Below are 13,735 nucleotides of genomic sequence, written 5' to 3' on the forward strand. Positions count from 1 at the left end.
TATTTGGTTTAGAAGAATTAAAAGCAAGTTATAAAGCAATAGACTCAGACTCTTAGGACAAAGTGAATTAAAACTCAATTTCCAGTTGGGCATGATGGCACACGCCTTTAACCTCTCATTCTGGAGGCAAATGCAGGAAGATCTCTGTGAGTTTCAGGACAGCCAGGGCTACTTAGCGAGACCCTGTCTTAAGAACAAAACAAAGAAAATAGAGCCCCACTTTCCAACTCTACCACACTAACTGAAGAGAAGTATACCAGTGAGGGGCTGGGCATGTGCTGGCCAAGCACAGATTCAGCATTTCCCTTCTAGAATGCTTGGAACCAAAAGTGTTGCAGATTTAGAATTTTTTTTTTCTGATCATAAAATATTCACATGCATATAAAGAGGCATCTAAGTGATGGGACCCAAGACCAAACATGAAGTTCACCTATGCTTAATTATTTTCTTATGCAATAACTTGAAGGTAATGCTCTACTACTGTTTTCTTAAGAAATAGTGACTATGTAATCCATTGATGCTCTCAGTTTAGTATCCCTGGACTAATGATGACTGAAGCTAGAACTGGTTACCCATGCAGTCCTTCACTTGTTTTTATAACAGATACCAGGTGGAAAACATACACACAATAAAAGAGGGAAGTAAAATACACTCCAAACGTCAGGCTCGGGGGCTGGAAAGATGGCTCCATGGGTTAAATGTTTGCTGTGCAAGCATAAGAACCTGAGTCCAGATCCTGGCACCCATGTAAAAGATGAATGTAGGTGTGTGACCTCAGGACCAGAGAGTAGAGAAGGGCAGTTCCTAGAAGCTCACTGGCCAACCGGTATAGCCAACTAATGAGATCCAGATTCAGTTACAGACCCTGTCTCAAAAAATGGAATAGAAAAATACATCTGACATTGCCCTCTGGCCTACACACACACACACACACACACACACACACACACACACACACACACAGTACACACACACAAACACGAATTCACCACAAACATCCCACACCAACACAAAAACATCCCACATACAAAACAACACACACACACACACACACACACACACACACACACACACCACACCACACCACACCACAAATCAAAATCTACAGAAAATACTGGGAAGCCAACTAGAAATCAGGCTCTCTACATTAATGAAGAAAGTGAAAGTGCAGGCTGGAGTCTTTGGTCTTGGGGAAAGCAAACCTGAAATCTAATTCTTAACTGTGCCCCCTCAACATTACCAGGGTAAGCCTGCTACCCTGTACATGTATGCATGTGCACTAGCTAGCACAAGCAGAATTTCAACTTGGTGAACGAGAGCAAATTACCTATAGTTTTTCACTTGATGCTACCCACAAGATCCAGTGAGACCCAAGTGTCTATCCAAGCCTCCCTCATAAGAAGAAAACCATATTTACCTGAAATAATTTCTTGTTTGCATAAGGTTCACAGAGCAACTTTTCCACATTTGCACCAACAATGAAAGTGAGAACCACAAGGATCATCAATATCCAGCAAAATAGGAAGCTGAGTCCGACCCCACTGGAAAAAACACAATGTGAGTTGTTTAGTTCTCACTAATTTCATCTACTCGTCATACAGTGGACCTGCAGTCTTCAGTGCTTTGTGGGTAAAAATGCATTGACGTTCCACAGTGAACAGAGGCAGTGGGTTACCACTGGGGTCTTGGCAAATGCTTCCAGAACCCTTACAATGATAGTGGCGGGTCTGCTTTTAGTCTTGTGTGGTCCAGAGCTTGGGCTCTGGGGCCAGCTGAGAATCCATTCTTCCTACAGGGATGTAAATGGCAGAGAGACCCTAAGTAGGAAGTGTGCCTGTGGAGAGCCAAACTGCCAACCTAGCATCACTTAGGAGATAAATCTCTAGGCACACCAGGGAGGCAGACAGTGTCTTAGTTTGCTTTCAAGTGCAGTGATAAAACACCATGGCCAAGGCAATTTACAGAATGGTTTATTTGGTTTACAGTTCCAGAGGGATAAGATTTTTGTCATGGTGAAGCATGGCAGCAAGCAGCAGACATGACAGCTGGAGCCAAGGCTGAGGGTTTTCATTTTGAGCCAGAAACAAGAAGTGGAGAGAGTGCACTGGGAATGGTATGAAGCTTTTGAAACCTCAAAGCCCACCCCCCAGGGACATACTTCCTCCAGCAAGGATACATCTCCTAAACCTACCACACAGCTCTACCAACTGGGGAAGCAAGCATCCACACATGGGGGCCTGTGTGATATTATTAGGCATGCTTGTGGAGGGTTATCTGGATTAGGATAACTGATGTGGGACACTACCTTAACTGGAGGTAGCGCCGATCCGTGGGCTGAGGTCCCTGACTGATCAGAAAGAGAAAACGAGCCAAGCACTAGCATTCTTGGCTTCCCACTTCCCACCTGCAGGTGCAGCGTGACCCTCCAGCTCCTGCTGCCATGACTTCCTCACCATCATAGATGTACCCCTCAAACCCCCCAAATACACCCCTCCTCCCTTCAGGTGCTTATCTGGTCCTATGTTACAGTAGTGAGAAAAGTAACTCACATAGTACTGCTGAGGTCCTGAAAGGGACCGGTGTGGCTCTGTCTCCACAGGGGTAGCCAAGAATGCCATGGAGAGGCATAGTGGATAGGGGCTGGGAGAGCCACAAGGAGATAAAGTACAAGAGGAAAACAACCGATTTCTTTCTGCAGAAAAGCACTTTTTGGCACAATGAGAAGGATGAGTTGGACAGGTGTCAACATGGCGGGACACCACTGTGAAGGCTGTTGTGCCCCCAGACAACGGCCTAATGAGCCTGTTGTTGATGGAGAGAAGCCAGCGGATGAACGAAACGTAACACGGAAGGCAATGGGATGCGAGGGAGAGGGAGGAAGGGACCCAAGGTAGGGAGGGGGCAGGGACACTGATGCACTGTGCAAGGAGAGAAGATGAAATGGACCTTGGCCGTGTTACCAGTGAGACATGGCAGTGTGACAGCATGGTGGAGGAGTTCAGTGTGTTTGGAGCACCTGTGTGGGATTAGAGGAGGCATTAGCCATCGGCAGCTTAGACGTGGACCTTTAACCCCGGGGATGGATTGAAGAGACCATCATCCTGGGGCTGGCCTGGAGGACTCCACCCTTTGAAGGATGGCGGGGTGGTGGAAGGAGCCCCAGTGATAAAGCAAGGCAGAGAGCCAGAGAAGCAGGAAAGAAAGCATGCAGGTGTGGAGTTGTCAAGGGGGTGAGAGCTTCGTAGGAGGAGGAGGCATCTGCAGAAGGAAGTGTTCAACTTTGCAAACACTGCTTTCCCCGCTGTCCTGGAGAACAGAGGTCACTATTGACTGGAGAGAGGCGGAGTGACGGGGAAGACAGGAAATTGGAGTGGGTCCAGGAGCTACTGGGAGATGAGGGAACAGGAAACAATGCAGGTCTTGAAGCTAAGAGGGCTGGCGCATGGAGAAGAGTGCAGGAAGGGTGTGGGTGGACATTTGCTCTGTTTAAAAACGGGGGCAGGACGGAGTAGTGGTCAGCCTCTGTGTTCCAAATGCGTGTATACATCGATCAGTGGTGTGGACAGCTGTGTAGACTGTGGGAGTTCACAGAGGTTTCCTAGTGAGAGCTGAGCTTGCTTTACCCAGCAGGACTTCATAAGAGGTTGACTGGACCACAGACCTGGGTACGAGGTGTTTGGAAGGGTCTATACTTGGTTGTATCTAGCAAGGGGAAGGTCTTTTGCCTCACCCCTTGGCATTGTTATAAAAAGCCCTTTTGAATAGAGTACTAGGCTGTTGGGTATTGACCCAAGTCCTTCCGAAGCTATCCTGTGTTTCTGTCTTCCTTCTCATCGGCTAGGCCTATTACTCTACCTAATATTTTTTATTCCTTTCTCCTCCTCATAGGAATCCTGGAAAAGGTGGGGGCAGGCATCCCACAATACACAGATCAGTGGTATGGACAGGTGTGTACACAGAAATCAGTGGTGTAGACAGGTGTGAACATAGATCAGTGTCATGGAAAGGTGTATATACACAGATCAGTGGTGTGGACAGGTGTGTACACATAGATCAGTGGCGTGTATGGATGTGTACACACAGATCAGAGGCAGGACAGGTGTGTACACACAGATCAATGGCATGGACAGGTGTTTACACACAGATTAGTGGCATGGACAGTTGTGTGCACACAGATCAGTGGTGTGGACAGGTGTGGACATAGGTCAGTGTCATGGACAGGTGTGTACACACAGATCAGTGACATGGACAGGTGTGTACACACAGATCAGTGACATGGACAGGTGTGTACACACAGATCAGTGACATGGACAGGTGTGTACACACAGATCAGTGACATGGACAGGTGTGTACACACAGATCAGTGGCATGAACATGTGTGTACACACAGATCAGTGGTGTGGACAGGTGTGGACATAGGTCAGTGGTGTGGACATAGGCCAAGGGTAAGAACACACAGATATGTATTCAAAGGCTCAGGGGAGAGGAGGACCAAGAGGAAGAAGATGATGAAGAAGAACAAGGACCACAAGGGAAAACAAAAGCAAAGATGCCCTTATGAATGGGGGCTGGTGATGTAGCTCAGTGGTAGAGCACTGGGCTAGTGTGTGTAAAGCCCTGGATGTGACCCTAGTAACAACAAAGAAAAACAAGATGGAGAAAAAGAATACTCAACAAGGACTCCAGTGTTCAGAAAGACCCAGAACACCGATTATCCAGCCCTAATCTGTCTGGTTATAATAATGTGTGCCTAATTTGCGACCCCTATTTTATCTTGGAAACTTTTTCTAGAAACCCTCAGCAGTCAACCTAGTGCCCAATTCACAAGTGCTTACACTCTGGCCAGCCTGTCCACCCTGCCGCTGCACATTTAGACCTTACCACCTTAACACAAGCTACAGAAGCACATCCCTGCTCAGAAGGGGTCATCTAGAGCTTGTTCTTCTTCCTGAAGGGGTTGCCTCAGATGTGAGTCACTAGACAATGGACCTGATAGTGTCTCTATGGCATTTGCTAGAGTCTTGTGAACCTTGGAAATGGCCCCCAACCATGCAGACATACTACTACATGACACCCGTGACTCTCATGGAATTAACTTTTCTTCTGAAGTCTAGAATAATGATCTGGACACTATCGTCAAGGGATGAAGGGGGGAGTTTTTCAATGGGCTTCAAACAAACAAAAAGCTTGTTGTGACTGCTGGGTATCCAATCTCCAAGGAGGTCTCACATCCTATGCTGTATGTTCACTATTGTATCCCATTGGGTCCCTACGATGCTCTGGGGGCCCTCAGAAGACACCATGAAAGGACCACTGGATATCCATGAGGAGCGGTTTGGGCCACTGGGTTTTGAAAGAGACCACATTCATGAGTCTTTAAGCGTAGACAGAAAGGTGAGCAAGCACAGTCAAGCCTGCCATGTGCAGAGATAGAGTTCAACGGTAAAGAAAAGCAGACATTCACGTTTGCGGCCTGCCTGTAATGGATCTGATAGCATCTGGCAGTTTTAGCGTCTTTCATGCCTCCACCCCAAATGTTTCCATGAACCGTTGTCTCTGAGCAGACTCAACTTCAATCTGCAGAAAACATCTAAGCAGAAGTAGCTTAGAGGCGCCATCAACTTGTGGATGGATTCTGTGCTTGTGTTCTCCCTTGTTTGAAGCTAAACATCTGGTTCTTGTTGTTGTTTTATCCATAAGAATTTCTTTTTTTTTACAGTCTTATAAAAGGAGTAATTTTCCAGATTAGTTTGCTTCCTCGGCAAGCAGTTAATCTGATGGAATATATATGCCATCAAAATGTTTTCCAAACAACCAGTTACCCAGGTTGTGAAAGTCTTAACATTAAACCAATCTACTTATCTGTGTTTATTTGAAAAAGGCAAAATAAACACTTTTTTTTTTCTTGCTGGTGTAATTCGTTATTGCTATTTTCCCTTTGCTGTTGAGAGGTACTTTTCACTTGAAGATTCCTCCCTCTTCTCTCCTCCCTCCCTCCCTCCCTCCCTCCCTCCCTCCCTCCCTCCCTCCCCTCCCTCCCTTCCTTTGGGTTGCTTCCAGAGCCTTGCACATGCTAGGCAAGGGCTCCACCTTGAAGCCACTTCCCCAGTCCTGGAGTAGAATGTTTTGAATCTGGTGTGAGAGCAGATATGCCTCTTGTGTGAAGCGCTCTCAGATCTCGGCAGTCCCTAGGTCATTCACTGAAGGATATTTTTAGACACATCTACATTACTGTTAATAAAGGTACATGATACTAGAGCCTGTTTTGAGGGGGGAAGTTCTCAGACACACAGATCACACGAAATCTGAGTATGACAGTGACTCCATGTTTAAAGAGGCAGATTAATGCATGACACCCGCTCTCCTGTCTTCCTCATACCAGTGAGGGGAAAGGCACATGGCTGATGATGTGGTGCTCCAGCTCCCTAAGGAGAAGTTTTAACCCTTACTTCCCCTTGAGTCTGCTTACATATCCTAGCACTATTTTCAACAAGAGAACTTGAAGGCTACCTCATTCCCGAGGTGGCACACTCATTGCCACTGCATCTGCATCCCAGTTTAAGTTTCTGGTGCCGTCACTGTGCACACTGCTTTTGCCCGATAGGTTTTTGTCTCAATATCCTAGAGTCAAGACTCCCCAAACACGTGAACCTATGTATGGACCTCTTCAAAACAGGAGTCATCACTAGTTCAGGCTACTTATCTGAAGACTAAGCGTGCTGAGTTGGCATATCTTGCTTTAAGCCAAGTTCCTGGAGTTTCAAGTTAGCAGTACTGCTGACAGCAGATCATGGCATCTCTGCTTCTTGTGAGAGAGTGAATGAGTGAATGATGACAATGAAGGCATGGGTATTTAGCAACTTAGAAATGCTTTTCATGACAGCTGGTTTAAAAAAGAGCCTACCATATGTAAACAATGTGAACCCAGGGGCTCCAGGCTCTATAACACCACACCCAGCACCACCCTCCACCTCACATTTCTACCGTCAAGTGACGGAATGGAGTGGACACTCACGTCATGAGGAAGATGCCTCCAGTATTGGACACACAGCCTCTTCTGGTTGGGGTGGCACGCTTGTCATAGCCAAACACACCACACAGCAAGCCCAGGAAAAAGAAGGTCACAATGAGGGTCAGCAGGAAGCAGACAATCAAGCCACCCAACCACCTGCAGAAAAAAGTACAGTGTTATCGAACGATGTTTGGTTGTGAGTCTAGCCTTTAACTACGGGGCCATCTCTCCAATCCTGTTACTCTACGTCAAACAGGCCATGGCTAAATTGACTGAGTGTGGGCTAAGGCTGGAGTAGTCTTTCTCATCTAATATCAGAGGGCAAGCCTACATGACAAGAGCCTCCTTCGCCCCTGTTTCTTTTTTTTAAATTTATTTTTTATTTACTTTTTGTGTCTTTCACATCATGCCTCCTGATTCCACCTATCTCTCTCCCAAGCCCAAAATAAAATTTAAGAGAAAAAGAGGGGAAAGAAAGAAAAGGAAAAAAGGAGGAAGGGGAAAATGTCATCATGAAAGCTGCAGTGTGACACAGTGAGTCACGCAGGAAACCCCTTTATCCATACATTTTTACATGCAGGCGTTCATGACAAAGAATCATTGGTCTGGTTCAAGGCCCCTGGTCTCTGCTACACCATCGACACTGAGCCCTCACTGGGACTCTTCCGGACATCCTGTTGCTGTCCTGTGTTGTAGAGATTCTGCAGCCCTAGGTCGGCAGGACTTACCTCCCCACTCCATGCTCCAGCAGATCACAGATGGGGTGGATGTTGGGGTGGACCAACACATAACCCTGGTTCTGGGCCCGGGTACTTTCAGAGTAGGTCAGCCCACCAGCTCTCTCCTGCCTTCGCCACTAGTGGGAGCGCTCCGAGATTTCCCTAGCTAATTCACCCCTTGCAGGGATGAGCAAGGAGCTACCTCCCCTGCTTCTTAACCCAACAAGGCAATACATTTTCCTCTTGGCTTTGCAGTGCCCTCCTCTCTCGGTGGTGATGGTGAACACTCATAGTATCACGTGGGGCTCATAGCAGGCCTAAGCTTCCTCAGGAGCCTGATTAGAACACACCCAAGACCTTCAAGTCTTGTCAAGTGTCCTAGCTGTGGCTAGGGTCCGAGGAAATGACAGAGGGAAACTCCTCTCCAGCAAGCTCCTCTCCCTTCCTCAAAACTCTTTTGGGGTTACAAGAATATTCTGGGGCATCATGTTCCTTACTGAACCAGAAATACTCTGTGTGGTAGATACATGAGACATTTGGAATTTTATGAGCATCCTAAATCAAATGTTACAGAATGCAAAGCTTAATTCTGTAATGGTCCTGGGAGACATTTTAGGATAATGGAGCCTCAATTATGTCTTACTGGCATTCCCGGAATGTACACCAACTTTCCCTACAGCTAAGGAGCACTCAAGGCTAAGAATGCTTCCCAACATCACAGACACCGAAAAACACAAGTATCTGCTTCTCTGGGGGCCTCCTGACAGAAGCGGCCACCAAAGCTTCTCATTCAATTAAAAGCAATTTTGGTAATTACACTAATAGCTACCAGCAGCCATTCAGTGGGATGTTTGTTCCAGATATTAGGGAGGCCAAATTAAATAAGCCATGGAGCCTGGTTCAGAGAACTTTCAGAGTTAATGAATCAAATTATTAGTTGAATTTTTTTTTTCCAAAAAACAAAAGCTTTCAGGTCTTCGGGTGGGGGTGTAGGAAGGAAGGAAGAATAGTTAGAAGGAGAGGCAGACAAATGTACTACACTGTCTCATTTGGGAAACTTGGTCTCTGAGAGACATTCTGTCTTATGTCTGTGCCAGTGTCTGTTGGGGTGTCCTAGCCCCATGACAGAAACGTGGCATGAGCCCCTGGAAGCACAGACAGATGGTGTGGCCTTCAAGTTATCATTTCCCTTTTCTGAACCCCAAAGTCCTTGTCTCCAAAACAGTCGTGCCCAGAACACAAATCAGCAGATGTCGGGAGCAAGTTGGAAGTACCGTGGTTAGTGAACACGTTGAACATCTACCCCTAAGGCTACAATTTCACTATTAGTCTTGCACCATTGTGCAAACGATAAGCCAGTTGAGAGAGGGCCTCTAACCTCTCCAGGGGGCAAGTCCTAAGGCTGTGCCCTTCGGAGAAGAAAATACACCTTACACTTTACGGGTGCCCAAGTCCTTCCCTCTCCATGCTCTGTCTGGAATGCCCATCAGCACCCTCCAGGGCCAAACACCATGGCCTGCATTATTTAAGCCCTGGGTACAGCAGCTGCCCGCTGATCCTCCCCACCCCCCACCCCCCAGCTCAGTCACCAACCTAGTGGCCTCATAGCCCAGCTAAGAAAACCAAGTCCCTTCAGAAAATGCTAACCTCTCTGTATTTGTTTCACAAACCAATGAGAACATTTTCCAAATACCTTTCTTGATTATTTTTGAGCTTCCAAATCCCAATACACTTTTGGCTTACTAACTATAGCAAAAATTCAAGAAACAATTTACATCAAAATCCTAAACTGTTGAACATTTGACTCAAGGATTTCCAGTCCCCCAATTTTTGCTTTTGAATACGACGTGTCTTATGAATATGCATTTTGCTTTTGAATACAGAGGGTCTTATGAATATGCATGTCACTGTTACTCAGAAGCCATACTAACCATTTCTGTAATGTTCCACTTTAATTCTGTGTGCTATCTGAGTGAGCACTTAAGACTGTGTGTGTCCAGATGTGTGTGCTGGGGTATGTATGTGGCACATGTATGAACATGCTTTTGGTAGGGCAGAGGTTGATGTCAGCCATCTTCCTCAGTCACTCCCCACCTTCATTTTTGAGTCAGGGTGTCTTATTGAAGCCAGAACTCATTCATCAACTGGCTAGGCTGACTGGCAAGTTTAGCGCTCCACCAATACCCTCCCGACCCCAGTACTAGAGTTGCAGATGCACACTGCCCCATTTTGCTGTCTTTATTATTATTATTATTATTATTTTAACATGGGTGCTGCGGATCTGAATTCAGGTCCTCACACTTGTACTACATGCAATTTACTGCAATGCCATCTCTCCAACCCCCTGTGACTTTCATAAATGAGCATAACTATTCACACAGGCCATAGCCTCTTTATCTCCTTTGGTTTTATAAGGCTACCCTGGAAATTATGTCATGCTTTTATCCCCTTACAAAGCAAGCTCCATGCCCCTCATTTGCCAGCTCCCAGGAGGCACTCACCAGTAGGAGTCATATTCTTCCAGTTTGGGCAGCTCCTTGTGGAAGTAACTGTTGCTGTCATTGATGTAATGGGAGACCTCAACCAGCACCTCCTCAATAGGAATACTCTGGCTCACATTCTTAATGTTGGAGCTGATGGAATCCAAGGCCTGCTTGACATCTGAAAACAAAGGGACCCCAGTTACTCACTTTCAAACACAGAAGAGAGACTTTGTTTGGGGGACAAAGAAAAGTCACTTGGGTTTTCCCCATGTTCTGTGTAGGCTTCTACCAAAGTAAGATTCTGTAACAAGCACCAATAGAACCAAGACCGTCTACAAGCAACAGCCAAAGGAAGCAGTGGATGTAAGCACTGACAGTGAAAATGGTACCCAAGTTAAGCCACGCTCCCTCATCTAATATCTTGCAAAAAAAAAAAAAAAAAAAAAGGAGGCGGGTGGGGATCAGGTGACTAAAATGCAGGTGTGCCTACCATGTGCCAAGCACTTCTGTCAGTATTAATCTGCTTCCTTACTAATGCAATATCTGCCTTAATTCCCCCTCTGCTGTGACCTAAAGGCTCATGTGAGTTAAGCTGCTCACCCATCGCTCTCTTTAGGAAAGTACTGGGGTGTGTTGTGGTTTGTTTTAAGGAAGTCCTATTATATGATTTGGGGAATGGTAAGACTAGAAATCCCACTACTTAAGAAATGGCCTTATGAGACAGGCACGGCAGGGGCATGCACACAGTAATTCTAGCACTGGGAAGGCAGAAGCCAGCGGATAGCAGCCAATTTGAGGCCAGCCTAGTCTACACAGGGAGACACTTTGTCAAACAAATAGGGGTGTGTGGCGGGGAGTAGGGAGAGGGTAAGAAGAGGAAAGGAGGGAAGGAGAGGAAGAGAAAGGAGGAAAAGGAGTGAAGGGAAGTGGAGAGGGAAAATAGACTAAAAATAAAAAGAAATGCCATTCATGGGCATAACTTTTGCATTGCTTCTTGACAATGTGACTTCAGTTGATGTCTATTAATCAATGACTTGACTCATCCAATTAGGGACTTATTACAGTAGCCTATCTGCATCTCCTACATGCCAAGGACAACACAATTCCTGTGATTATTTCCCACTGAGATCCATAACGGCCTTCCAGACACCAATCTTCTAGAATGTGTTAGTCTGTCCCAACAGACCCTGGATCCCAGCTGCCTGTTCACACTGTGTTGTCACCTGACCAGCATCCCACGGGTCCAGAGGTTAGGTTCTGACCCAGATGTGCTAAGAACAAGCACAACAGTTAAAAGTCTACTGATCCAGGTGGGCAGAGAAACTGCTAAGCGATGGTAAACGGAACTCTCTCAAAAAACGAACCTCAGGCCTCCGCTGGACTCTGGGCAAGCGGTAGAGGTTTGAGGCTTGGTTCAAAATGTGACTGTATATAAAAATGGCGGGAATCTTTTCTACAGTGTTTTTCACACAGATTTGAAATCTGGAAAGAGAGAGCAGCTGAGCACACCGTGTTGGGAGAACTCGGTGGTGCCCTACTGTCTCCCCCAATGGCTCTTGTGCAAAAGCTTCTGAAGAACTGTGAGGTTCCATCGGCCACTTTGATGGAAGTGGTCCAAAGATCCGGCCTGCTTTGAGCAGCTCCTTAGGAGCCTGTCTTGCCCTTGCTCTCACATGAGCTAAGGCACCGCCTTGTCGGCTTTGGTGACTGACAGGCGTCTGAAGCTGCTCTCAATCAAATGTGTTCTTCAAGCTTCAGTGTACAGGATGACTTTTGGAGGAAGGCTCCTCCTGCTGCCTCCCCACGGTGGCTACCTCGCATATACTCTGTTGCCAGGGTGTGACCTGTGGGTAAGACTGGCTGACGGACGGTCAGTGGCCATGCCTAACGCTTCTCACATCCCCGACATTTGGAAGAGCCTGGCACAAAGTAGGCACGTAAAACATATTCAGGCTAGGACTGAAGGCCCAAAGTATGGGAGCTAAGGTCATAGAGATAAACTAACATCCAGACCGATAGACAGGCACTGGTGTGGCCCTGGGATAATGCCAACTTGTGTTTAAGCAACAACAACAGAAACGCTGGGCTTTGCTCATGCATGCAGCACACTTACAACAGAGGACTGCTCGTGTGAGCAGAAGAGGTCCAGATGGGGGGAACAAGAAATCAAACACAGAGGTTAGTAAGCAGGAAGCAATCAGACACTCAGCATGCTGTAAGTAGCCTTCAGATGTTACCCAAGGAAAGCACGAGCTTGCCTTCAGTATCTTTTTTATAAAGTTTTATTGATTTTGTTTTATGTGTAGAGGTGTTCTGCACCACATGCATGGTCATGTCCAAAGAAGCCAGAAGAGAGAACCAGATGCCCTGGAATTAGGAATTACACACAGTTGTGAGCTGTCATGTGGGTGCCGAGAATTAAGCCCTGGTTCTCTGGAAGAGCAGCCAGTGCTCTTAACTGCTGAGCCATCTCTCTGGGTTCTAACATATCACACACGGTTTTATTTGTTTGCTTGTTTAATGATTTATTTTTATTTATGTGCATTGGTGTTGCGCCTGTGTGTATGTCTCCATGCAGGTGTCAGACTCCCCAGAACTGGAGCTACAGACAGTTGTGAGCTGCCAGGTGGGTCCTGAGAACTGAACCTGGGTCCTCTGGAAGAACAACCGGTGCTCTTAGCCACTGAGCCATCTCTCCAATCCCATAACACAACATTTTTAAAAACCACTTGGTAAATGGGTAAAAGCAGCACTGGGAAGAAGATTTTTTTAAATTTAATTAATGTATTTATTGTACATCCCAACCACAGCCGCCCCTCCTTCCTCTCCCCCCACTTCCTCCCCCTTCCTCCTCCCCTCCACCTCTCCCATCTACCCCTTCTCCATATTTGTTCAGAAAGGGGCAGGCCTCCCCTAGGCATCAGCCAAGCATGGTATATCAAGCTGCCATAAGACCAAGCACCTCTCCCTTTATTCAGGCTGAACAAGGCAATCCAGCATGAGGAACAGGTTCCCAGGAGCCAGCCAAAGCACCAGGGACAGCCCTTCTCCCACTGCCAGGAGTCCCACGAATAGACCAAGCTGCTCACTGTCACATATATACAGAGAACCTAAGTCAGTCCCATGCAGGCTCCCTGGTTGTTTGTTCAGACTCTGTGGGTTCCCATGAGCCAGGATAGCCATCTCTGGCTCCTACAATCCCTCCTCCTCTCCTCAGCAGAACTCCCAGGCGCATCCCAGTGTTTGGCCCAGCGTCTCTGAATCTGCCTCCATCAGTCACTGGATGAAGGCTCACTGATGACAACCTGTCTAGTCACCAATCTGATCATAGGAGATGGCCAGTTCATGATGTGCATCTACAGTTGCTACGGGTCTTAGCTGGAGTCATCTTTGTAGACTCGTGGACGTTTTTAAATAAAATTTTTTAAAATAAATCTATTTTTATTTATTATTTTTATTTTATGTGCATTAGTGTTTTGCCGTGGGTGTTCTGCCTCTTGGAACTAGAGTAACAGACAGTT

At 46.6% G+C, this 13,735-nt stretch overlaps 1 protein-coding gene across 21 annotated transcripts in view; it reads right to left on the reverse strand.

Moving 5' to 3' along the window:
- Prom1 (prominin 1) overlaps positions 1–13,735 on the reverse strand; it is a 118,293-nt gene that overhangs the window by 22,829 nt on the left and 81,729 nt on the right. For all 21 annotated transcript variants that reach the window (XR_013042878.1, XM_076546238.1, XM_076546249.1 and 18 more), the window contains 3 exons: positions 10,233–10,392; positions 7,016–7,168; positions 1,418–1,541 (listed from right to left, as the gene is read on the reverse strand). Coding sequence is in view for 20 of the 21 variants with exons in the window: in XM_076546238.1 (XP_076402353.1) it covers positions 1,418–1,541; positions 7,016–7,168; positions 10,233–10,392 (437 nt within the window). In the remaining variant the exon portion in view is untranslated. The remainder of the gene's footprint in view (positions 1–1,417; positions 1,542–7,015; positions 7,169–10,232; positions 10,393–13,735) is intronic.

Source organism: Peromyscus maniculatus, chromosome 10, assembly GCF_049852395.1.
Source record: "Peromyscus maniculatus bairdii isolate BWxNUB_F1_BW_parent chromosome 10, HU_Pman_BW_mat_3.1, whole genome shotgun sequence".
NCBI lineage: Eukaryota > Metazoa > Chordata > Mammalia > Rodentia > Cricetidae > Peromyscus > Peromyscus maniculatus.